General features: G+C 41.3%; 1 protein-coding gene across 6 annotated transcripts in view; it reads left to right on the forward strand.

Annotated features, from left to right (window-relative positions):
- Nucleotides 1-10,500, forward strand: part of LOC147452143 (uncharacterized) — an 80,867-nt gene extending 70,367 nt beyond the window's left edge. For 2 of the 6 annotated variants that reach the window (XR_015188872.1, XR_015188873.1), the window contains exons 9-17: nt 6,109-6,204; nt 6,762-6,855; nt 7,125-7,228; nt 7,314-7,448; nt 9,421-9,520; nt 9,633-9,743; nt 9,803-9,968; nt 10,114-10,190; nt 10,268-10,500. Coding sequence is in view for 2 of the 6 variants with exons in the window: in XM_086517945.1 (XP_086374071.1) it covers nt 6,109-6,204; nt 6,762-6,855; nt 7,125-7,228; nt 7,314-7,448; nt 9,424-9,520; nt 9,633-9,743; nt 9,803-9,858; nt 9,950-9,968; nt 10,114-10,190; nt 10,268-10,352 (874 nt within the window). In the remaining 4 variants the exon portion in view is untranslated. Of the gene's footprint in view, nt 1-6,108; nt 6,205-6,761; nt 6,856-7,124; nt 7,229-7,313; nt 7,449-9,420; nt 9,521-9,632; nt 9,744-9,802; nt 9,969-10,113 lie in introns of all 6 variants that reach the window. The other 4 variants (XM_086517945.1, XR_015188874.1, XR_015188875.1 and 1 more) reach the window with 4 other exon arrangements.
- Nucleotides 10,501-24,782: the final 14,282 nt, after the last annotated feature.

A 24,782-nucleotide genomic window follows, 5' to 3' on the forward strand; every position in this document is an offset into this window, starting at 1 on the left:
GGAAAAAAAAATTGGGGATCGGATTTCCCGTAGAAGAGAAATCGGCCGTGCTCTGATACCACTGTAAGAGACTTGGACACTCCAAGTCAAGAATCAATCGGGACAACACCAAATAACCACTTCAAACAATTCACAGATCACAATAGATTTGCACTGGCCCGGCGGAGTTCCGTGCCTAGAGATATTGGCCCCAAAGACTGGCGCCCCTTTCGGTATTTCTTTTTGTATTAAAAATCAATGTCAGAGTACAAGAGTGGTTAGGGTTTCGCTCTCAGACTCTGCGTCCAGATGCTCTGAGAAATGAGGCCCTCACCGCATATTTAAATGTTACAAGGGATGCCCAAAAGCAGAGCCCCAAAAGCTTGAAAGCAAAAGCAACTTCTCTCTCTCTCTCTCTCTCTCTCTCTCTCTCTCTCTCTCTCTCTCTCTCTCACTAAGAGTCAAAAAAATAAAGCAATTTAACCCTTTCTCTCTCTTAATTTCGTGCGTAGCCAAAAAGCAGCTGAGAATCCGTCGCTCATGCTTTTTTTCAGCTTTCCGTGATTCACGCCGCAAAATCAGTAAGCCTCTGTACACTACTGCCACGTGGCATTGCCCCGCTTGATTAGGGTTTCTAGTCAGCAGCTAGGGTTCGGGTTTCCAGAAATTAGGGTTTGCAGGAATTTTAGGATTTTTGACAGAATTTAGGGTTTCTGTTGTTGGTAGCCACGTCATCACTTTGTGACACTAAGCGTCGTGAACGTTCTCCGAATCAAGGAAAGGCAGACTAAATAGTCTGCACTGTAGAAGCTATCGTAAGCTGCAAGAGTCATCGATAGACCGTACGGACCACCACCGGATGGTGTCCTGGCAATAGGTAGGGTAATCCAAGATGAGGGGAAAGCCAGACTCAAGAGTCTGCCTTGTGGAGGGCCTCTGAGAAGAGGTGTGGTCAGACCAAGCTTTCTGCACTGTAATCATCCTGTAGAAGAAGGGAAGCCAGACTGAGCATTTGCGCTGTGAATAACCTCTGAGAAGAGGAAAGGCTAGACCAATCTGTCTGTGCCATCTTGCCTGTATCTCCCGCCTCCAATCCTCAGTGTCAACCAAATCAGAATTCGCGCCAACGCCGTCACCAAACCGCATCTAAGTGTGGCTCTCAATGTGAATGAGTTGGGAGTGGCCTACTGCCCAGGTCGAGGGATAAGTCTATTGTAAGGTTATCGAGGGTGAGTGTAAGCAACTCTGAAGGTAGCAATCCAAATGATCAGGAGTGTAGAAGAGCAACTACACTACCATCCAAGCCAAGCTCCGGTGATGCAGGTAAACTCTCCAAGAGAGATTCTGGAAAAAAGAAACTTCGGTGATGTAGTCGCGGGATGGTAGTGCAGTTGGTGTAGAAGAGCAACTGCATTACCATCCAAATGATCTCTCGCATCTTGCGGGTAAACTCTCCAAGAGAGATTCTGGAAAAAAGAAACTCTCCAAGAGAGTCCAGAGCACTAAAGTCCCACTCCAGTTTGTAGATCCAAGCAATGAACCTGTCCAAGAAGAGATCCAAGATCCTCTCCCTGAGTCCATGTAGATGCTCGTGTGTAAGCAAGTGATCTCACGTGTCGAGGTCAAGTGGTAAGTGTCTGTCCACCCAAGATGGTGGTGTCGTCTCTGGGAATGTCGGAATCCCAAATGCCATGAGCATGGCCATATCTCGTGTGAACTCCTTTGATGAGTGCATAGGTGTGTCCATAGCAAACCACAAGTCACCACCCCCTCTCCAGTGTGCAACCGCCGAATGATGGCTGGAATCATAGTTACCCGGAACGCGGAACGGGAATGGCGACGGGATCCCCGCGGAACGGGGGAACGGCTAGGGGTCCGGAACGGGAACAACGCGGAACGGGAGGTTAAAAAACACCCAAATAGTGCATTTTTTAGCTCCTTGTGTTTAAATACAAGGAGTATTAGAGTGCTTTGACTCTAATACTCACAAAAAACTCGTTTTGAAGACCATTCAACCTTGCTATGACTAGATGAAGATGAGAGAGAGAGAGAGCTTGAGAGAGTGAGAGGGAGAGACTCGAGAGAGTGAGAGGGAGAGGGAGAGATTTGAGAGAGTGGGAGGGAGAGGAAGAGAGCTTGAAGGCTTGAAGCCTTGAGCCTTGAGAGAGTGAGTCTTGAGAGGGAGAGATCTTGAGAGTGTGAGAGGGAGAGAGCTTGACCCTTGAGGATTAGCTTGTGGAGAGAAAGGGGGAGGGGGGTGCATTTTATGAGTCCTTGAGGCCTTGCACACTTCCAAAAGAAGCCCAAACATTTACTTCAATTTTTCCAATTTTTGCCAAATTTGTTTGTAGCCGTTGGCCGTTCCAGGGGCATTCCGGAATATTCCGGGGACGTTCCGGAACGTTCCGGAACGGCCATTCCGGTTTGCACTGGCCACCTGGAACGTCAGACGTTCCGGGACGTTTCGGAACGTTCGGGAAGGGAACTGCCCCCCGGAACGCCGGAACGGGGGCTAGGGGGCGTTCCCCGGTAACTCTGGCTGGAATGCATGGATCTCCCAAGGATCAAGGGATAGGATCTCACGTCGCCGTAGAAGGTACCGTCCCCAAAGCTGTAGCAGTCCACAATAACCGCTCAGACTAACGAGCAATGGAGTGATCGACCACACAAGAGGCAACAAATTCAGCCTGCTGTCCGCCTAAAAATTGCTGCAAAGGGGGCTGAAAACGCTGCTGTAACAGAGAATTCAGCATGCTTGTATGCCACTGATCGGTACGGGAGCGTCGTAGAAGTTCAGATGAGGGGGTTCTTGCACTTCTCAGCTGTCGAGGGGCTGAAAACAGAAAAAAAACAGCAAGTAATAAGTGCTGGAAAAGTGATGGTTGGGTGTAGATACCTGACAATGGCGTAGATCTGCAAATTCCAAGCAGTGTAGAAGACTCCTGTAAGTGCCTTGGCCGCTCCCATGTATGCAAGAGGCTTAGCATTTGCGGAAAACGCAGCAACCTCAGAAAACGCAGCAACTTCTGAAAACTCAGATATGTTCCAGAAAACACAAGGCTGATCTCATGCCTTGGGGGTGCGTTTGTCTGCGAGGAGGGGGTGCCAAGAGAGGAAAGGGAGATCAATGCCTTCAAATGCAAAAACGCAAGGTTGGTTTGCAAAAAACATCTAGAGATTAAAAAAACGCTAGGCTGTTGCAAAAATGCTAGGGCGTTTTGCAATTTTCCCACGACAAAATTGTGCAGAATTGCTAGCGCTATGCTTCCACAGTGAAATCGATGATGATTCTCCAAAAACGCTGGCCGTTGTGATCCCTTGAGAGAGCAGAACTTGTTGCTGATGATAAAGCGCTAGTCCCATGGAGAGCTTGAAGCTCTGATACCATGAGATAGAGAGAGAGAGAGAGAGAGAGAGAGAGAGAGAGAGAGAGAGAGAGAGAGAGAGAGAGAGAGAGAGAAAGAAAGAAAGAAAGATTTTTAACGTCTATGTCATGTCGAAATCGGCCTATGAGACAAATCAAATGTACATGGTGTGTACGTCATCCGTCTATCGGAGAGAGAGAGAGAGAGAGAGAGAGAGAGAGAGAGAGACCAAAACGCTATGTGTAGGAAGAGGGGGCGATCAACCCCCCATGACTACCATGAGCAGCAGAATACCCTCAATACAATCAGTATGATGGAAGTGGGTACCCCCCTGTCCCCATAAATAGGTGCTCAAGGGGAGGTAGGGCAAGGCCTGATAAAAATCCCCACGACCCAATAGAAAAATGATACATGGAAATATATGAGGGCACCCAGACAAAGTGGGCGGCCGGTCCCAAACTTGGGCGGCCGCAGACCAGGTACAACCTAGACTATGGGTGGCCAACCCGAAGACATACTAGCCGTACAAGTATTCCATAGACCTTTGAAGCAGCAAAGTGGTGTAAGTCTAACAAAAACGACGCAGACGAGATGGTTGGGGAACGTTTGGTTCTATGCTTGAACCTCCAAATGATGCAGGCTAGAGTCTAGGCGGCGTTTGGTTGTAAAAGGCCTTTATATCTCTCGGCTGAGACCTTTTTAGGTTATGCGGAAGGAGTGATGAGGGAGTCGTTGAGCAGCTCATGGCCCGGACCTGGATGGTTATTTGCGGTGGGAGTGTTCATCCGTGACTTTATGTTTCTATGTCTTGTAATATGCATATGTGAGCATTTGTGTCGCATTGTGATGTGCCAACCATTGAATATTCCTTATTGAATTAGATTTTTCTGGGAAACCAATGACCCTGGATATCAAGAGCTCCAATCTGGAATGAGACTCCTTATTGGATGACATTTATTTGGGAAGACAACGGCCGAAGATATCAAGGGCTCCAATCTAGAATAAGAAGACTGATTGTCCCTCAAAATGCCCCTCGAAATATCCTCGGAATGTCCCTCAGAACGACCCTCAGAAAGTTTTGAGCTAACTTAAGTTGTTTTGTAGATATGCTGTAATCGCGGACGATCACTTTCTTTCAAGAAGGGGGAATGTCACAAATTGCTGACGTGTCAAGCCATTGAAGAACGGAGCCAACCTGCAATCCCGGCCGAGGAGCCTAAACCCTAGAAGTAGCAACAGAAGAAGTTTTACCAACTTGCAAAGTCTTGCCGAGTGGCTTATTTTTAAAGAAGAGTTCCCACCAACTTACCGGATCCCGTTCGATGGGGCCCATGGGACCTAAAGACAATAAAATTATCAAGACACTCTCTCCAATTCCCTTGCGAAATTCAAGTATTGTCTCCGCAAAACGCGCTAACATTCTGACGTGGCAGGTTGTATGAATAGTCCCGCAATTCGTATTGAGAGTGCCACGTGGCAACAGTACGGATTTCCACAAAATGTGCTGGCAGCTTAACTGCTTTTGAAGGGCCAAGGGCCTTTAAATATGAGCCAAGGGCTCATTCTCTTGCATGCTTTCGCGTGGAGGTGCAGAGGATGGAGTACTGGCGTTGTACTGAGTTCAAGCAATATAAAGGAATACTAAAAGGGGTGCCAAGGTTTGGGCTAGTGCTCTCTCTTGGGTGGAACTCCGCCACTCCCCGTCTCGTGTGTCATGCATCTCTTTCAGTTTAATGTTAAATGAAGTGCTTAAAGTTGTTCACTCTGTTCTTTTCCGTTGGCCATGTGGTGCTTGTCCCCGTGACAACAACACCACGTGCCAACTGAAAAAAACAAACTGAGACAGACGTTTAGCACTTCAAACAACGAGAGAATCCACGAGACGCGGAGTGGTGCAGTTCCACTCCCAAACTGCACTCATCCCAAACAATGGCACCCCTTTCGGTATTTCTTTATATTGCTTCAACAGGGTACAACTCTGCGGCTTTGCTTTGCTCCTCCACACGATAGAATGCCCAAGAGAGAGCCCACGCTTCATATTTAAATGCCCTTGGCCTATCAGAAAGTAGTTACATGAAATACGGCAGGTTCTAAATTCTACGTCCCAAAAGCTACCAACGGAAGTCACGACAATCCATACAATTGCCACATCAACATGTCAATGCAAATCGTGGACGTCCGTATAGCACGCCACATAATCAATTTTTGTGCCAGAATATTGGGGTGTGTGTGTGTGTGTGTGTGCTTTATTTTAAGGGTTCAGGCCCCTCAGCCAGTTTCATAAGTTGTCGAGGGTTAGGATTTTTAATCCTAGCCCAATTTATTATTAAGGCCCCACTCGGCGATGATTTGCAAGTTGGTAACTCCTTCACCTTCTTCTTCTTTTTCTGCTTCTGCTAGGGTTTAGGCCCCTCGACCGGAATCTGCAGGTTAGGTTCACGGAGTCCTAACCCTCTGGGTCTTCAATGGGTCAGGCACAGGGAGGAAGTGGGGTGCAGCTGTGCATAGTCAGGAAGCAAGGCTCAGCAAGTGGTGAAACATTAACTCTTTTGAGCTGAGGAGGCTTGCTTGGAAGCCTAGAAACAGCCTTGTATTTCAAAAGCCTCTCATGAGCTACAGGCCAGGATTGTTTTCTTTATAATGTTTGGTTAGATACTATCATTGTAATCTATTTATTAATATGTATGTCACCTCGGGGTCTGTCCCTTGATGTGCTTGGGATATAAACGAACTTTCAACTCATATTTTTTGTCTTTGTCCTTAGTGGCGATCCTGAAGCAGTTGAGGTCCAGCAATCTGATATGAAGCATCTGGATCCTTACGAATTTTTAAACGATACTGTGATCGATTTCTATATCAAGTAAGTACTCTTATTTGGTTCTTTTCATGTGCAAATCGAAAAGAACTAGGTATTTATAGAGGCACTTGTAATAAATGAAATAGGATTAGATTACGTGGTTTTAGAATTGTCAAGAAGTGCCTGAATTTTACTCGAATCATTGTGTGACCTTCTGCACCATATTTGATGTGGCATGGTCAAGACTCTCAACCTCTGTATACAAGGTTTGTACAGATACCTATCATATACTGTTTGCTCAACTGTGCCAGGCATTTTTGCGATTTCTTGTTGGAGTTAGTCAGCTTGATGCACTTCACAATTGTACTTCCTCGATCATAAAGATGTGCACCCATAACCCCTAGCAATAGACACCCCCCCCCCCCCCCCCCCCCCCCCACTTCGTACTTTTGTCCTTTCTCGATAGATGGATGACACACACATGTATATTTGATTTGTCTCATAGGCCGACTTTGGTTTCTAATAGACGTAAAAAGATTTTTTCTTCTTTTCTTTCTTTTTTGCATTTTATATTTCTGGGAGAGCTTTGTTCTAAATTGGTCTTGTTTTGTTATTCACAGGTATCTTCAGAGGCCAGAGTTTTTGAGACAGGAAAAGAAAGTACACTTTCATTTCTTCAATACATTTTTCTTCAAGAAACTGCTTTTGGAGAAGGTTTGCTTAATCTCATTGGTGTATGGTAGAACACAATTAACATCCATGAACTTCCTGTTGCTTGTTCCAAAAACCTTGCAATTTTTCTGAGAAGCATATTTGGATATCTGCAAACTTTTAAACCTCTACATGCACAATTTTGGATGCACAAGAAAATATTCTCTAGCTTTTGTCCCTCTTTTAAGCAGTAGCGTACTCTAAGAACATTTGAGAATCAAGAAATGGACATGCTACTTTTGTTGTTTCTCATTTGCCACGCGTTGATGCAGAGAAAAAAAACAAAGGGTAGTTCTTATTACTCCGAGTTACGAAAATGGACAAAAGGCGTCAACATCTTTGAGAAAAAGTACTTGCTAGTACCCGTACATGACTGGTAAAAAGTGTTTTCTATATGGTCATCAACGGCTATTTAGTTTTCATCACAGTCACATGTTGCGTGTCTCTCATGTGTTCTGTAGTGCCCATTGGAGTCTGGCTATCATTTGCTTTGCCACAAATCCTCAGGAGAGGAATGGTTTTACACCATACATACTTCATTTAGACTCTATGAGAGAAGGCCATGTCAGCAAAGAAGTTTTTCTTGTTCTGAGCAGGTTTGTTCTGTTCTAGTCATTTTTATAAAGAAGAGTTGTCTTTCTGCTAGGCTTGTATGGTTCCAAAGCTTGTTAGTCCTCAAGGAGTTGGTCTAGCAGTTGGAACTTGTGCCTCTCAACTTCGGGTTAAGGGGTCACAAATGTTGTGGATTCAAAGTCATTATTTGTTTTGCCCCCAATATATGTTTGGCATGCTTTGCTCAAAAGGTAATCTACTGGGTATCTGTGCAGCACTGTCTATTGTATGTGCACTTTTCGTTGTAGGCCTCTTCTTATGCGCAAGGCTTGTGATACACCCTGTCTTACCCTTCAAGAGAGTTCCAAAGTTCTTTAAACCTTTCAATTTTTCAGTAGAGCATCTATCAGTTTTTCTAATACTTTTTGCTTTAGATGATTCACTGAAAAAGCCAAGGTAATCTACTAGGATTCATGCAAACACAGTCTATTCTACTCGCATTTCTCTTATAGGCATCATTCTATGAGCCAATATTTTGGTACATCTGGCTTATCCTTTTCGCAGATTGTTTTAAAGACCAAGTGCCACTTCCTTCTTTGGTGGGACCAGAAAGACTGTTTTAAGTGGCTTAGGTGGGCTCTAACTTCAGCCTCAAACCCTTCACTTGTGGGCCATCGCTGCCCAGTGCTCACTACCTCAGCTCTGTGCATCTTGGCGTGGGTCACATTCCCATCCTGGGTCCATCGCCCAACATACTCGAGCTCAGCTCAAGATGGCGATTCTGGTCCTCCCTGTTTTGTATGTGCCCATGTAGGGTGGCCTCTGGATGAACCCCTCATCTAGCATGGTCAAGAAGCGCTCACTGTAAATGAGCATCTTCGGGGGAAGAAGCTATCTAGGTGTGATCCATGTCTCTCTTGACATAGAGCTGCAATAGATCCTCTCTGAGTACCGTGTTCCTATCACTGTGTGAGATCTGGATGAAGGGTTGCCACATAGGTCATGAGTGGCGATTGGCTAGCTTCGGTCATTACATTGGCTAGAGATAGAGAAAGGAAGAGCTGCTTATACCCCTCGAGCTGAGAGGCTCTGCCAGCTTTGCACAGAGAGACTGACTGAGGACGAGGAGCATTTCGTCTGCAGATGTAGAGCATATGAGAGTATCAGAGACAGATATGCTCTTTTCACAGGACTGCCCACCCTACAACAGATCATGGAGTCTAGAGGTCAGCGGTAGTTTGGTCGTTTTCTAGTGGAGATCCATAGACACAGAGACGTGGCTGGTACCTGTAGCAGCACCAAAGGGTGGCAGACATCACAGCTTACAGACTTCTTCTAGAGGACTACCACGCTACTGCCACCCATCACACAGACACATCGAGGGGTCACCTATAGCAGGCCGAGATTGTCAAAGCTAGGAGATACCCCGAGCTTCAAGACTGCATCCCCTACAGATCTAGGAGATCTAGACTCGCTGCCACGAGGCAGCCCAGGAGATATTTGCTAAGATGCTAGCAACCCCAACCGCGATCATACGTGCAGCTCTTATACCACACCCGCCCATGTACCAGATCTTACACCCTAGTTTGACATAGGATGGAGCTAGTCAGCTTGATGCACTTCATGATTGTACTTCCCTGAGCATGTAGATGTGCACCCATACCCTGTAAAGATAGAGCGCTGCTCCCCCCCCCCCCCCCCCTCCCCCTCCCACAACCACCACCACATGGCTACATTTTGTTACTTTGTACGTTGTCCTTTCCTGATAGATGGAGGACACTCACCCATTTATATTTGATTTATCTCATAGGCCGACTTGGGCCTCTAATAGTCGTAAAAAGATCTTTCTTTCTACATGGCATTTTAGATGGCCAACCCTCCCTAACCCACAAATGGCCATCCTTCCCTGACAGCTGCCTGATGTAGCTTTGACATGCCTAGTTTGGGTTTGCAGCTCTGGTGTAAAAGAGTTTTTATCCTTAACAGTTTTCTTGGTAACTTTGCCTTCGTTATCAGCAGATACGTCGAAGCTGAGTGGAATCATATCAGAGGCGTGGATGTCAATGATGAAAACTGTACTATAGTTCTCAAAGACTTTGTGAGGAAACGAGTCGAGGTATTGTTTTTGTGCATTGCTGACAGAAACACTATCAGGTTATTGGAGTAACGTCTTTGCTTCGTGAAGTATGAGATAAGAAGAGCTTATGTAAGTTCGCATCTCGATGCAGGTGCCACTGCAACAAAATGCCTGGGACTGTGGTCTCTTCCTACTTTACTTTATTGAGTGCTTTTTGCGTGATGCTGACGACGTATTCGAGCCATGTTTACTCGACTCTATGGTAAATGCCTTCACTGCCTCTGGTTATCTGGTTTTGTACTGCTAACCTTGGAAGTTCAGTTTGGCAGGCAGTGGTTCAAGCCCCAAGAGGCTTCTGGTTTAAGAGTGCGCATAAGGTCTGTCCTTGAGAACCTCATGCAGGAGTCGAATGAGGAGATCATGATGGAGGACATGGATTGAGGTTTATGTATTCATTTGCCCTTAAAGGAGAACCTCTTCTTCTGAGGTACACAAAATCTGCATGTTTTGCTTGTGGCTTTCAGAAAAAAAGAGAAAAAAAAGATCTTTTTTATGTTTGTTAAGAGGCCGACATTGCCCAACGAGACAAATCAAATATACATGCAATACTGAAACCTATTGTTGCACTTCAGCTTACACAATTGCTAGGCTTGGAAGTAGAGGTTGCTAGGCAAGGTGTGGAGCAAGCTAGATGGATAAAAGTTCAAAGGTATACATGTTTTCATCATGGAATAATCCATGCAACCTTATGTCTGAAGCTGTATAACGAGCATAAGTGGTGGGCAGGGAACTTGTACATCTGGTTTTGATTGCCCTCGTGGTACCAAAATGGCTGTGTTGGCGACACAATGAGAGTCCTTTTGGCGACTGAATGTATGCCTTCATTGCCTTAGGTGAAGCTTTCATTACCCTTAGTGACGAGCTGATGGCCTCAAAATAGGGTCCAAGTGGTTGTATGGGTTGAGAAGCATATTCCTATCATTATTTTGGCATTATAATAAAATCAATTTTGACTCCAATGTGTCAAGATCTGTGATGACATTGTAAGAGCTCTAATATTTTAATGGTGGATTTGCAAAATAGAGCTAGTTGAGAAATGTGTAATTTATGGAAGGTGATGATAAATTGTCGCTAATGTATCTCAGGATAAGTTAACTTCCGGATAAGTGGCTTTCAATATAGTTTTGTTTACAAACGTGCTTAGAAGATCTTTGTGTCACATATATCAACATCAGCACTAAAAATAAAGCCATCCTTCACAGGGCCTTTGTAGCAGTGTTCATAATTGACTATTGAGATGCGTGAGAGTTCCATTGGCATAGGTGAATGTACTTTGGGTTGTCTTTTGCTTCTTGAAGGCCCTAAGGTGCTTGCACTAAATTGTATGTGTGTCATGAGTGCATTCTTGACTACTTGCTCATAAGATCATCTATTATGTATCTTCAAAAGTAACAAGGTTCACCATGTGCATTATCGACGGGTGGTTGGTCTTCATCATAAAAGTGTTTGGGCACTCACTTAGGTGATGACGGTTGGAGGCTGTGACAACTACTCTTGGTTGCTTGTTTTAACTTTGATTCTTGAAGTACTAATCTGGCCAAACAACAAACAAAATGTTGCCCATTTTTCTCAAAAATTTTATATTGATTGTTGCTTAGAAGAGCACATGCTGTACTTTGGTGGTAAGTTAAACCTTATTATTTTGATCTTTATGCAAGAATACACAAATTTAATCTAAAGTTTGTTCCAAACATGGATTTGAATAACTGATTTGATATTAAACAAGGTTTTAGTTCTCAGATTGTCTTAGCTCACATGGTGGTCTCTTTCATGAAAACTTGAAAATTCAAGGTTTTTTTTTATAAACTTAAAAGATTTGTGATTATTACATGATTTTAAACTAATATTATACATCATTTGTGCTGCTTTGATTTATTTTTTGAAGCCAAAAAGGAAAAAGCTCCCAAATCTATGACACTTATTGATGGCTTGTTGTGTTTCTTCTATTATACACCATTTGTGCTAGTTTGATTTACTTCTCAAGGCCAATAAGGAAAAAGCTCCCAAATCGGTGACAAATTTTCGATGGCTTGTTGTGTTTCTTGGATGGTGGCATGTAGGAGATTCTAATGCTAGTACAACTCTTGTAGACTAGAAGGTTTTGTCCCACTTTTTATATGATGGGGAGTTTCTCTATAACATGTGTAACATTCATATCTTTAATCAAATTAACCACCTTCAATTTGTATATTTGTATTTTAGTACATTATGTAAGATTTTGTTTTATCCATTATATTTTCTTATACATATGCCAGGCTTAGTTTGACCATTGTATCGTTAAATAGTTTGTTTGATTTGAATTATTGTTGGGATACTAAATACACATGGGCATGCCATGTGCAATTCACGCACATGCATAGTTGGTGATATAATTCTAATAGGAAAAATTCCTCACAAGTACGCCATGTTACTTATTTCATTTCATATTAAGAGGGAGAAAACTTTTGCTTTTGTTTTTCCTACAATGCTCATGCTTATATTTTATTGGTGACAATGGTCACCTCCACTTATTTGTTCTCTCAAATTAATGACTCATCTCTTCCTCTGTTTTTTCCACTAACCATTGAAACATTTCTTATGCCTGTCTTCATTCATCCCCCAAGGAAATTGTAGTTTCCTCTCATGATGTAATTGATTTCGTCATTCATCAATGCACAAAACTTATATCATGGATGGTCACAATGGATATCTTATATGATGTTTTTGTTTTTACCTTTGTTATATTCCACCACCCTAGGAAAATCCTATAACCAAAGTAATTTTTGGGCTCTCTCAAAGGGATCCTACACACCATTCAACGTAAAATGTGTGCCTATAGCATAACCATACAATTTGAGATTAATAAGTTAACCTCCCTAACATTTAAAGACATGGTCATGAGGATATTTCATAAATATTTGTTGTGTCATGGTGAAGAAAAAAGTTCCTTATCTGCAAAAACTCTTTTGTACTAACCTTTTTTTGACAGTGGAATAGTGGTTTTGGTGCATAATGTTGTTTGCTTCTCAATACATGTATACGGAAGAGTGTCTTCATGAGTGTGTATGTGTGCGTGCATGTGCATAAGGGAGATAGGTCATGATTAGTTTCCATTTGTTAATGGTTGAGCTAGAGATGTTTGCATGTCGGATTCTAATTCTGCATGTTGCTCTTCGTCTTCATTCAACAAGTGTACTTTTTCTCCACTACCTTGTTTTTTTAAAACAACATTCCATAGCAATTAGTGTGTGGCTTAAAAGACTTTCATGGCTCCTAATTGTTGCAAGGAGATATTTTGAAGGGCCACACTTTGGTTGTGACAGACACTTGGAGAGTTGCAAGGAGCTTTAAGATTAGGTTGCCTCTTTTCGACATCGTAGATGATCTTTCCTCAAAACAAGAATGTATAACACATCCCTAAATATACCGTCTTGTTTGTTTTTAAGTTTTCAGACGAGGGAAAGTAGAGGGGTACAAGGGAGCAAGTGGTTTGTTGCCTTAGTCTTTCCAATAAAATGGCAGAAGCTAGAAAATAATTAATAAGGAAGAGCAACATGATATAATGGTGTGCTAAGAATTGAAGAACACAATGCGATTTCTCAACCAACTTCATACAATATTATCTTGGATTTGGATCATGTTTCAAACTAGAGATGAAAACTCTAAAAGGAAAGGATATGAGTTTTTCCAAATCACATTGGACGTGTAAGATGAAGCCATATCCTTTAGTAAAAATTTAGATTATGTAGATTTTTAAGAACTTGGAAGGGTGTTTTGAGTTTTGATGTTTTGGATCTGAAAATGAGTAAATCTTTTTGTTATGGAGCTTGCAATTGTATTATTCACAATTTCATTGACTTGAGGTGTTGAGGTCATTCTATGTGAACTTTTATTACACCTACACGCATAACACAAAGTTCTCCTCTATCTTTACAATGTTTTCTCATGGATCCATATGAGTACATCCACATCACTCCATCTATCAATTCCAAGATTCTTTCTTGTTTTGTGTATTTAACCTTTCTTATGTTTCTTTCATTGTTAGTTTTTTGTTCTAGTTAAGTATGAGTATTGATTATCAAATGTAACCTTTCATTTTTTTAAATTTTGAATACTATTTTACTTGTAAAATTACACAAAATGGATATCGTTTGTACAAAATCAGCAATATAAGAAGCTTAAGTGCTCAAAGATTGATAATGACGGAGATAACAAAAGTAGTTAGAAGCTCAATTCAATTGATGACACTTAGTGTCGTGCTTCATTAAGTGTGCAGGTTCATGCAAAGCATCCTCAATCTTGTAATTTGGCAAGCCTAAGTTAATTGTTAAGCAAAAAGGTATTATTTCTTTTGTGCTATCAAAATTTGTATATGAGGCGTAATGAGTAGTTATCTCTCTCTAGGCTAGGTTGGAACATCCAAAGTTGACGAAGAGACTCTAAGATGGCAAGGGTGCAATCAAGGGCACGTTGAAGTCTGGTAAAGTAGTGAGGGGGCCAGCAAGTCTTCAAACTATAAAGAAGTTTCACTAGGTCTATGTTTATAATATGCTTATCTAATCCTTATAACGGGAGTGCCCTCTTATAAGAAGTGAGACATGTGCCACGTGGTGAGGTGAGAAAAGTAGCACATGTAATGCAAAGAGAATTAAAAAATTTCAAGTAATGTTTGGAACATCGTGAGAGCAAGCCTTGTCCACCATGATCACATCAACACATATAGACTAGAGTTTCCTTCTATCCATATCCAAGAGCTGAGCCTCAGAGAGGTATATTTGTCTCTCTCACTTACTCTCTCCCAAACTCACGAATACACTTATTTTAGAAAGAGGTATGCACTGGTTCTCTCCTCTCTCCTCTCTTTCTAACTCTTGTCTTCTCTATGCCATGTCTGTTAGCTAGATGATTGATATACTTTGAGTATCATAAATAGCAGGGAATGATTAGAATATGATATCACTAAAGGCATGTGTACAAGGAATCTATCTATGGTGTTGGCATGCTCTGCTCACATGCACTTACCCTCTCCTTCTTAGTTGCTTTTGTGTGCTAGATGTAGGCAACATTGTTGAGAAGACGATGAAAGAGAAAAGCAAACACATGATGCACATAAATTCCAACCCCAAAGTGTTGCTTGCCTTGATCGTACCTTAATTACCTTTGTGTTTACTCTCTCTATAAACCTTTATGCTTTCTCTCTCACACATTTTGAATTCACTAAGATGAGTTCACGAAGTAGCATGCATTATGGCTCTCTAGTCAACATAATGAAAATTGCTTCACTCAGTCGTGTGGTATTGGCTATAGAAACACACACCCTAGCTCAAAGAGATGAACCCAACCCCATTGCAGGAACTTCCATATGATTGTTGAGGTGGAGTATGAGGAATTAAGGTTGAAACTTTCTACAGTTTTGTGAGCAAGGATTTGATACTAGAGAATGGTGCATGTTTCAAACTTCTCATGTGTAATCAGCTTGATCAGCTGGTGGCAAGACGACTAGCTGTGAAAAGTGGAACTGCACTTGAAGATGCATGCCATAGTTGGCTGCCACCAACAAGAGTGCAATTGGAAGAAAATTCCATCCTCACCTTTTCTTCCTTTAATCCACCTACCTCTTGACATTCTTATTTGTCATGGTCAACTCCTTTAGAGCCATATTATGGTCTACCTGCTTTGCTGTTCAAGGCTACCTACAACCTTGCCTCATTGTAATGAGTGTGTCCAATCATGATCATTGCAAGCTCCATTCCATGTATGATAAAACTTAGTTGTCTTACTGTGAGAGCCTCAATGTTTGATTCCACCCTCTGCATGCTTCTCACCCTAAGTCGTTGCTTCAAAAACAATTTCCCCAATTAGTACATTCACCTACCTTATATTAATATGATGAAAACTCTCTCTCTCTCTCTCTCTCTCTCTCTCTCTCTCTCTCTCTCTCTCTCTATGAGTACTATAGCACTGTTTTGACTGTCTTCATTGTCATGTCATTAGCATCCTCGCACATTCCACATGGAATCACATAATACTCATAATGGCAGTACAAACCCCCTTTACCTTCCTCCATTATCTGCTACACAACATATCCCAAGGGATCTTCTGCCGAGTCTCCGAAACTACTGGGCTGCAAAAAAGAGGAAACAAAGAAACATGCAAAAATGATGGCACGAGCACGAGAGAATGGTGACATTGATGAGCAGGAGGCAAAGAAAATATGTAGGGCAGTTGCTAAGCGTTGGCGTAATGAAACAAACAAGCTTTCCGAGGGTCTTCAATGGAGCATTCTACATCAACTTCGTAGTGTTGCAACCCACATCAGGGACAATTGGGAGGCTGATTTTCTCTAACATTTGTCATACATTGTCTGAGGTGAAGACTCCTCGTTCAAACAATGAGCTATTTTTGAAACGGGCTACTGTCATGGCATGCCTCAATGGAGTTAATGGGGCTGACAATGCAATGAGCAATAATGATGTTGCGAAGACATTAGGACTTCATCGAAGAAATTTCGTGGGAGCGAGTTTCCGACTGCAAACTCATATGGAGAAGGGGTCACTTCTCTTAGACACGTGTCAATGTCAACAACATAGGACCAGTACCTTAACAATCGAAATTAGAGAAATCGTGTTTCGATTTTGGTCAATGGAATCCCGCATCTCCCTAAACAAGAAAGATGTTGTTCGAAAGAGAATCGGCAAAAGGGCACATGTGGTGCATCCGGTGCATCTCCTTGATTTACCTTAGGTATATGAGCCGAAACATCTTCAAAGTGTCACAATGCTTTACTTAGTAATTCTGGGTGCTTGCAAAAGCTTTGAAGTGCTTTGTAAGTGCGACAAAGTGCATCACTTAGGGAAAATTCCTTTTCAATTTTATTCTCACATTGCTCACACTCTTGGAAAGCAAAACAAAGTATCCAATGCATCTCTTCTAGACCTAAGATAAATGTTGTATCCATAGCATATCACAATGATCTTACCAGCATGGTAAATGCATATGTTATGAATTCGAATTTTGTAGATACTATACCGTATTGCCCCATGGGAATCCATAAGATTTACAGACAATAAAAAATGGATTAATTGTCTTCAGGGCTCAATTATGTATTGTACTAGTGAGTGGTGCTATTGTGGACAAATAATATGTCACAACTGTGGAGCTCTTTTCCTTTCAAAAACTTTTTTGAGACTTGCTTTCACCTGTTTAATTATGTCGTCACTTAAACCTCAAACAAACAAGAAGGATTATAGTTGGCTATTACTTCTCAGAAAATGAAGTGTGAGGCCATTCTTACAAAAGTAATTTCATATATGCATTGTGAAAGATTACCATGTGTTGAGAGACAACGGACAAATAAGAAGTCCATAAATGTTATGAAATTGTCAATTAAATAATGGCTTTCAGTTTTGATCCACCTTGGATATTTCATTAGTGAGAAATATTATCTGGTGTTGCTAGATATGTAAAAACAGACACGAGGACTCATCTACTTTGGGCGGCCTCTATTTCTACAATAAAGAGAAAAGTCTCTTATCTCTTATTTATCTCATATTTGTAGGAAACCCCTCTTAGACTATGCAATCTCTATTTTAATTAAAGTATTTTTCTTTTTGTCCAAAGTGAAATATACCTCTCTTTTGAGTTCACCTGAAAAAGAAAGTACATTCATGAGGGAGGAGCTCATTGTGCATGGAGAGGCGGATATTGGACACAATCTATATAGACCGTCTTCTTGTTCTTCTCTATGTGTATCCTCTAATGCATAACATTTTTATATATCAGTGCACAAAACAGTGGTATCATCATATAGAACATATAAAATAAAAAGAGAAGTTTTGATGATTGCAAACTTTCTATGTGACTTTTGCCCTCTAAGCCCAACACCTTTGGTGCACTTGCAAGCTTGCCGAAGCATTATGACCAAGGCATGCTATTGGCACTCAAGGCACCATTGGTATGTCATTGGCACTATGCGTATAGGATCCCTCCTCAACGTCTTGCAACAAGAGGGGCTTTGAACTCACCACGTCAAGGTGAACGACCAAGCGCTTCACCACTTGAGTATTCACCTTTGTTGTTTACTATTGCTAAAAGAATTTTTGATAAGATGAGAGTAAAATCTTTAACACAAGAATGGTAACAGGACACTTTTGTGTCCTGTTAAGTGACCATTTTGCTTGAATTATTTGAAGAGTATGAAAATGAATTTCTAGGTGCTATATATCCACAAAGTTGCCTTATGAGCTGAAAAAAACTTAGCATTTTTTTTGGAGTATTGATCTCACCATTAACCTTACTCGTGCACAACATTTTTGAACCTAAACTATGTGAAAAAACGGGTCCTATTTTTTGTTTTTTTTTTCAATTTTTGGCAACTAGATCACTCTAAACTTCATGTTTGTGAGGTTTAGATGGCTAGAGGTTAGGACTTCATAGTTCTCAACATGTTTTGATGCTTGTGGGGAGAGCTAAGTGTTAAAATTGAAAGTTATGACCAATTTACAAGAATTGCATAATCCTGTTTTTTTGCCAAAATTAGCACTTTTATGAATTTTTTTGGTGGCTTTCTTGATATCCAAATTCAATTTTGATTGTGTAAGTGTAATGTATAACATAAAGCTAATATTCCTTGAGTTTTGGGGGACCTAATATGCTATATAGCATAGTATATGATGATGGTTGAGTTTTTTGATTGCTGAAGAATACGATACATTTTAGAGTAGCAAGTATAACTTTCTCAGTATTGCTAGTTTCTTAGGCCAATTGTGTGTATTTTGTAGGTAGTAACCATATCTAATCATAGACTACAAACTTGGATAGATATTGAGTAGTTTCTATGGGTTTCTAGAGGTCATAATGCTAAACCCAGTTTTTTCATGTTTGCTGTATTTAGCACTTTATCATTGCCCCCAAGGTTCCAATTGTAAGAGATCCATTATCCTTTTGACATGCTCCATGGCTCCTTTTGGATCCAAAGGCCCAAAGGGAACTAAGAAAACATGTATATAGTATCTATATTGAGCGTGACTATAGAAACTTTGATGATAGGTCCACAGAATGGCAAAAATGCAACTTTTTTATATACCTATTTTTTTTGCCCAAAAAAAAATTAGTGAGGTAAAAGCAACCATATGTTTTGGTCACCAACCCATTGAAGTTAACGGGGCATTTTATCTCATGTCCTACAAAAATCCCCACTCTTATTTATATGCAATCAACTGTAAGAAATTACTGTTTTAGGCAAAATGCACTGGTCCATCAACTTTGGAGGCTTGTAGTGACCAAGGGATGAGAAAAATTACAAGTTTCTCATTGTTTCCATATGTAGTAGTTATTGAACTATAAGCTCATGAAAGGATTTTTCAGAATGAGTGGATCTACTATGGTTTTGGAATTTTTTCCCAAAACCCTGAAAGGACACTTTTATGTCCTGTTAGGTTACCATTCTAGTGTTAATTTTATAGACAGTCTTTCCTTTTACATTTGCTACATAGTTTTGAACAACATGTTCTTCACTAAAAACCCTTTTAACCCACCTTCGACACTACACCACGGAAGCTTCCAACAATAACTCTTCGAGTGATATCAACCCAAATTCTTGGGATGAAATATCACAAATCACGACTTCCAAATCCAGTCACTGAATATCTTGTGGAGCTATTAAAAGAGCAAAAGAATTCCAAGACATATTGACATAAAATTTTTCAAATCATGATAATGAAGATTGAAGACTTATGAAAATTCTATGCACATATGATCATTAAAAAAAGGGTGAGAATGTTCTTGCTTGGCTTATTCAATTTGACAATTATTTCTATGGAAAAATATTTTTTGAGCATGACAAGATTAAAAGTGTTACTAATCACATGATTGCAAAAGTTGCCTGCATGTAACTGCATGCTTTGTGCTCGCTCCATGATTGTTTTCTTCATTCTTTCCAAAATGGCATTTTGTTGAGGTGTCCTTGGGGTTGTCCTTTGCCTCTGAATGCCATTGCTAGCACAAAATCTTTCAAAAGCTGGGTGGCAAAATTCACCTCCATTGTCGAATCTGAGACATTTAATTTTGGTACATGCTTCATTCTCCACAAAGACTTTTAAGCTTTGAAATATGGAAAGCACATGGATTTATTCTTCATTACATAAAACCATTTTTTTCTAGTTGCATTGTCTATGAATGTTACATAATACAAAGAGCCACGAAGGGATGGATTTACCCTTATTTGTTTACCGCAAACACAATTTTCACTGCCAAGATCTCCCACTAGGCGAGCTAACCACATAACTTCCTTACTAGCATAAGAAGTGTCACATACTCTACCTCTATGGTGGAGGATGACATACAGTTTTGGAGACACGATCTCCATGACATAGCTGCTCCAACAAGTAGAAAAACATAGCAAGATGTGGATCTCCAACTATCTACACAACCCACATAATCTGCATCCATGTAACCCACAATGGATACATCACTATTCTCTAGATGTAAGCACGTACTGTTTAGATATCTCAAGATGTTTTCACTACTTCCTAGTGTTTTTTGCTAGGATTTTCCATAAATTTGTTAACCACTCCCACTGCAAAAGAAATGTCTAATCTCGTGTGGCTACCATGGCATACAAACGATTGCCGGCTGCTAAAGAATATGGCATCTTGGTCATTTTTGCTTTCTCATTATCAAACTTGGGAGTTGTGTGCATTGAGGTACTCAATATAGCCTTCCCCCCTGTATATTAAAATGTCGGAAGACTTTGTGGATATACGTTTCCTATGACAACTCTAGTATTCCATGTTTTTTATTGCTCTTGATACGGATGCCAAGAAAGTGAATTACATCTCCCAAATCCTTTATAGAAACTATGTGCTAAGTGACTTCTTCAACATGGAAGTCTTGTCTTTAGAACTTTTGGCAATGAGCATGTCATCGACATAAAGTATCAAGATGATAAGTGAACCAATGTTCAACTTCCAAGTATATAAGCAGTAATCTTCTTGGCTCCTTTCATACGCTTGGGACTGCATGTACTTATCAAATTTCATGTACCACTACCTTGAGCCTTGTTTTAATCTATACAATGCCTTATGTAATCTACATACTAGTTCTATCCTTGTAGGCTTCTTAGGTTTGACTTCAAAACCCTCTCGTTGTTTCATGTAGACATCCTCATCAAGGTCCCTGTGAAGAAAATCCGTCTTCACGTCCATCTGGACAAGTTCCATGTCCTCAATGGCTACTAGTCCAAGCACTAGATGCAATGTGGTCATCTTAACCATTGGATAAAATATCTCATCAAAATCCATGCCTTTCTTTTGGTTGAATCCCTTAGCAACCAATCTACCCTTATACTTAGGTTTGGGATCTTTTGGCGTGTACTTTGTTGTATACACCCATTTATAAGGCAAGGCTTGTTTTTCCTATGGAAACTCTGTCGATTACCAAGTTTCATTAGCCATAATCAAGTTATACTTAAATTGCATTGTCTGCTCTTGCTCCCACTTTATGATATCTTCCATCTCAATAGCCTCTTGGTAGCAGGTAGGCTCTTTGCAGTTAGTGACCGATCAATAGTCTAACCTTGGTTGAAAAAACTTAGGGGTATGAGATACATGTGTACATCTCCTCACTACCTGAATGTTGGACTCTACTCTCTCAGAAGTATCAGTAGCATCACTAGCGGTGGTAAGTACGTTGCTAGTAGACTAATCTGATTGTGTAGCTAGACTTGAGGCTACATACTTGACTATCACTTTGCCATACTCAACCTCTTTCATGTGTTGTCTATGCATACATTATTCATTGAAGATCACTTGTGAGCTGCGAATAACTCTTCGAGATTTCAAGTGCTAGAGATGATAACCCATCTCTCCATCTGTACCATAGCCAATGAAGATGCATTTGTGTGACTTGGGGTTCAACTTCTTTCTAAGATCTTTAGGCACATGTGAGAATGCCATGTAATCTCTCATAATTAGGCTTCTTGCTTGTCCACATCTCCTATGGAATCTTGCAGTTCAATGGTGCACTAGGTGACCCGTTGATTATATTCACCGCTATCATAATAGTTTCTACTCAAAACTATTGAGGTAAATTTGCCATAGACATCATGGAAGTAACCCTCTCTTGAGTAGGTCTATTCATGAAATCAACACCTCCATTCTAACTAGATGTGTATAGCATAGTAAATTTTCTCCTAATGCCTCATTTGCTATAGAAGTCCTTAAACTCAATGGAGATGTACTCGCCCCCTCTCCCCCGTGTCAATGCGCAAAGCCTTTAACTTCTTGCTTGACTAGTTTTCAACCATAGCGAGGAGCTTTTGGAAGACACTAAAGAGTTTGTCTTTCCTCTTCAAGAGGTAACCCACACCTTTTAAGTAGAATCATCTATGACAGGACATAAAGACTTATGCGGCATAGGCCTACATAGATTGCTATGAATCCAATCTAGAGGATTCCCTAACTTTCTATCCAATGGTGAAGTGGTAAGCCTAGTCTGTTTCTCGTATATGCAATACTCACATAAACTAAAATTAGAATAGTTTAACACAAAGATATAACTAAAATACTGTAACTATTTCATTCCCTTCGGACTCATATGAAGAAGCTGGCTATGCAACAACTCAATGAAGGACATCTCAGCTATATAGATAGAGTTCTCTTTCATAGAAGAGACCTGCAAGGAATATGATGAGCTAGAATTTTGGCTTTGAGCATGACCAAGTTACATTTTTTGATAATCCAAGAACCATTTCCAAACACTGTAGTGTAGCCCAAATCATCAAGCTGATCGACTCACACCAAACCAAACTCTTAGCCAAATTTGACACATGTCTAGCACCTCACATGATGAAATCAATACCATTTCATATACACAACTCCACATTTCCAATGCCACACATCTCAAGCTGATGAAAATCCCCTAGCCTAACTAAACCATGTGTGGAAGCATAACTGGAGAATCTCCTTGTGAGGAGTAACATGAAAATTGACACCTGAGTCAATAATACAATTGTGTGCATAGCATTTGTCAAGAGCTAACAATGTCTCTGGATTTAAATCAAAAGTGAAACAAGTATATCTTGATGATTGTGGCACATCAAGAATAACATCAAAATGTAGAGACTCAACGACATTGAGCTCCTTGATCTTCACATTGCTCTTAGGAGGTGCAAAACTTATGACAATGGATTTACTCTTCTCTCTTTACAATAAATGGCAATCCATTTTCATGTGTCTTTTCTTGTGACAATGACAGCATTCAATGTTCCTCGTCCACTGCTCCTGCTACATGCATTCTTGAAATCTTGAGAACGACCATGACTATGACTATGACCTCTCTGCCCTTGTTTTTTTGGCTACTTCCATTTGCCATATATGCATCACCATGCCCACTACTATCAGGGGACTTTCTTTGAATCTCTACTGTGAGAAAAGACCTAGTAACATCATTGAAAACATGCTTTTGCTTAGGGATGGAGTTACTAATGGTAGTGTTAAATGTATCCCATGATGTAGACAAAGAGCATAGCAAGAAAATGACTTTCATCTGTTAAACTTATTCAATTATGAACTAATAGTGCTACCTTCTTTCATGTTAATATGCATAAACTTCTTCATTAGAAACACTTTCTGGTTAACAACACATAAAAGTGTCCGATTACCAAGCCACTGCTAAGAGACATACTTTTTTTTCCAATGCGCATGCTATAATGAGAAACCAATGGCAATTTGGGTGAGTGAATCGATCCTTTCTACACAACATTTATCATCATCCAACTTATGAATGCTTATCCCCCCTCCCAAAAACAAAAGGGAAGAAAACAAAGTCAAGATTGTTTGGTTAGAGCTAGCATATGTAGTTAAGAAATGCAAGCAAAGCATGCATAGTCGATGTCTTTACGTTTCCACTCATTGGCAACCTTTGCTCGTTGTAGGCGGTTAGCCCCTCCATGATGGCACCTTAGCAACCTGAAGCCTAAATGGAGGCCTTATTTTATAATCTACAATCAACTCAAGTTTTGTGAAGACCCTTTGCAACTAGGCCAACTTATGGTCATAAGATACCAACATGCAAAATACAACCCCCATTCTCAACGATGAGAGTATTCTGCAACTGATTATGTCAAGGAGGCGTAACACACAAGGGGATGACTACTTGACTTAAATGTGTACTCCATTACCCTAAATTCAAAGACCTAAAGGCAGGGAAATGTGCTTCAAACGATATAACAGAACTATTTAAATAGCTAGCGTTTTGTTTGTTTATTTCATTGTAACTTGCAGGGAGGTATCCGCCTTGCAAATGCTACATATTTTTTAGGATGCTGCATGGGCCGGCTCTAAACACAAGGAAATTATACCATTAGCAATGCAAAAAATTCAATGTTGATTGATTCTGTGGCAAGCAGTAGATTCAACACGTACATCAATCACAAAGGAGGAATTATGACGTCCTAATTGAGGGTGTTTTGGACGTTGGCGATGAGGCGACGCACCTCATCATCATCAATGCCGAGGGTGGTCTCGAGCACCTCCTCGCGGAGAGGTGGCTCAGAGGCAAAGAGGGCAACATCGAGCTGGGAGGCACCAAGGTTCTGGCTATTGAGAGCGGCGATGGCCAGGGCGGCTTGTCGGGGTTGAATTGGAAGTGAACAAGGCCACGGGGGAACACGAAGAGATCGCCATCATAGACGGTTTGATAGAAGAATTGGTTGGCAGGTGCGGTGGAGACAAAGCCCACGAGGAGCGTGGCTCTGCCGTCAACCTGGCCACCGCTGCCACCTTCGGCGCCCTCAACACGCAAGGCCTCTCCATTGCCCGCCCGCGGCATCAACCCCGCCGCACGAGCACCCCGTTCCACTGAAGTCCTCTTCCTCGCCCAAGGCGAGGTTGCCAGTGAAGTTAGCCGGGGTGCGGAACTAATGGGAGGTGAAGTCAGAGGACTGGACGGCGGCGGCAGGTTTGCAGGGCAGGTCGTTGAGGGTGGTTTGGAGCTGCTGCAGTTCTTCGGGGCTGAGGGCCATGCAAAAGTCCTACAGGGGTTCCTCGTCGGCAGCGCTAGCCGTTGGAGCCAGGGGGATGGCCAGGCACACCAGCAGCAAGGCAGCCACTTTAAGAGGAGCCGACGTAGCTTAATTAGACCTGATCCATTGACGCGCGAGAGCAGCTTATTACTTCGTTAGCGTAGGAGCCAATTTCAAATCCCTGACAGCTCCTTCGTCCACGTAGATGCGCTTTTTTAGCGACTGTATCCTTATTTTTAA

The sequence above is a fragment of the Adiantum capillus-veneris genome, chromosome 8 (assembly GCF_014529385.1).
Source record: "Adiantum capillus-veneris isolate H3 chromosome 8, ASM1452938v2, whole genome shotgun sequence".
Lineage (NCBI taxonomy): Eukaryota > Viridiplantae > Streptophyta > Polypodiopsida > Polypodiales > Pteridaceae > Adiantum > Adiantum capillus-veneris.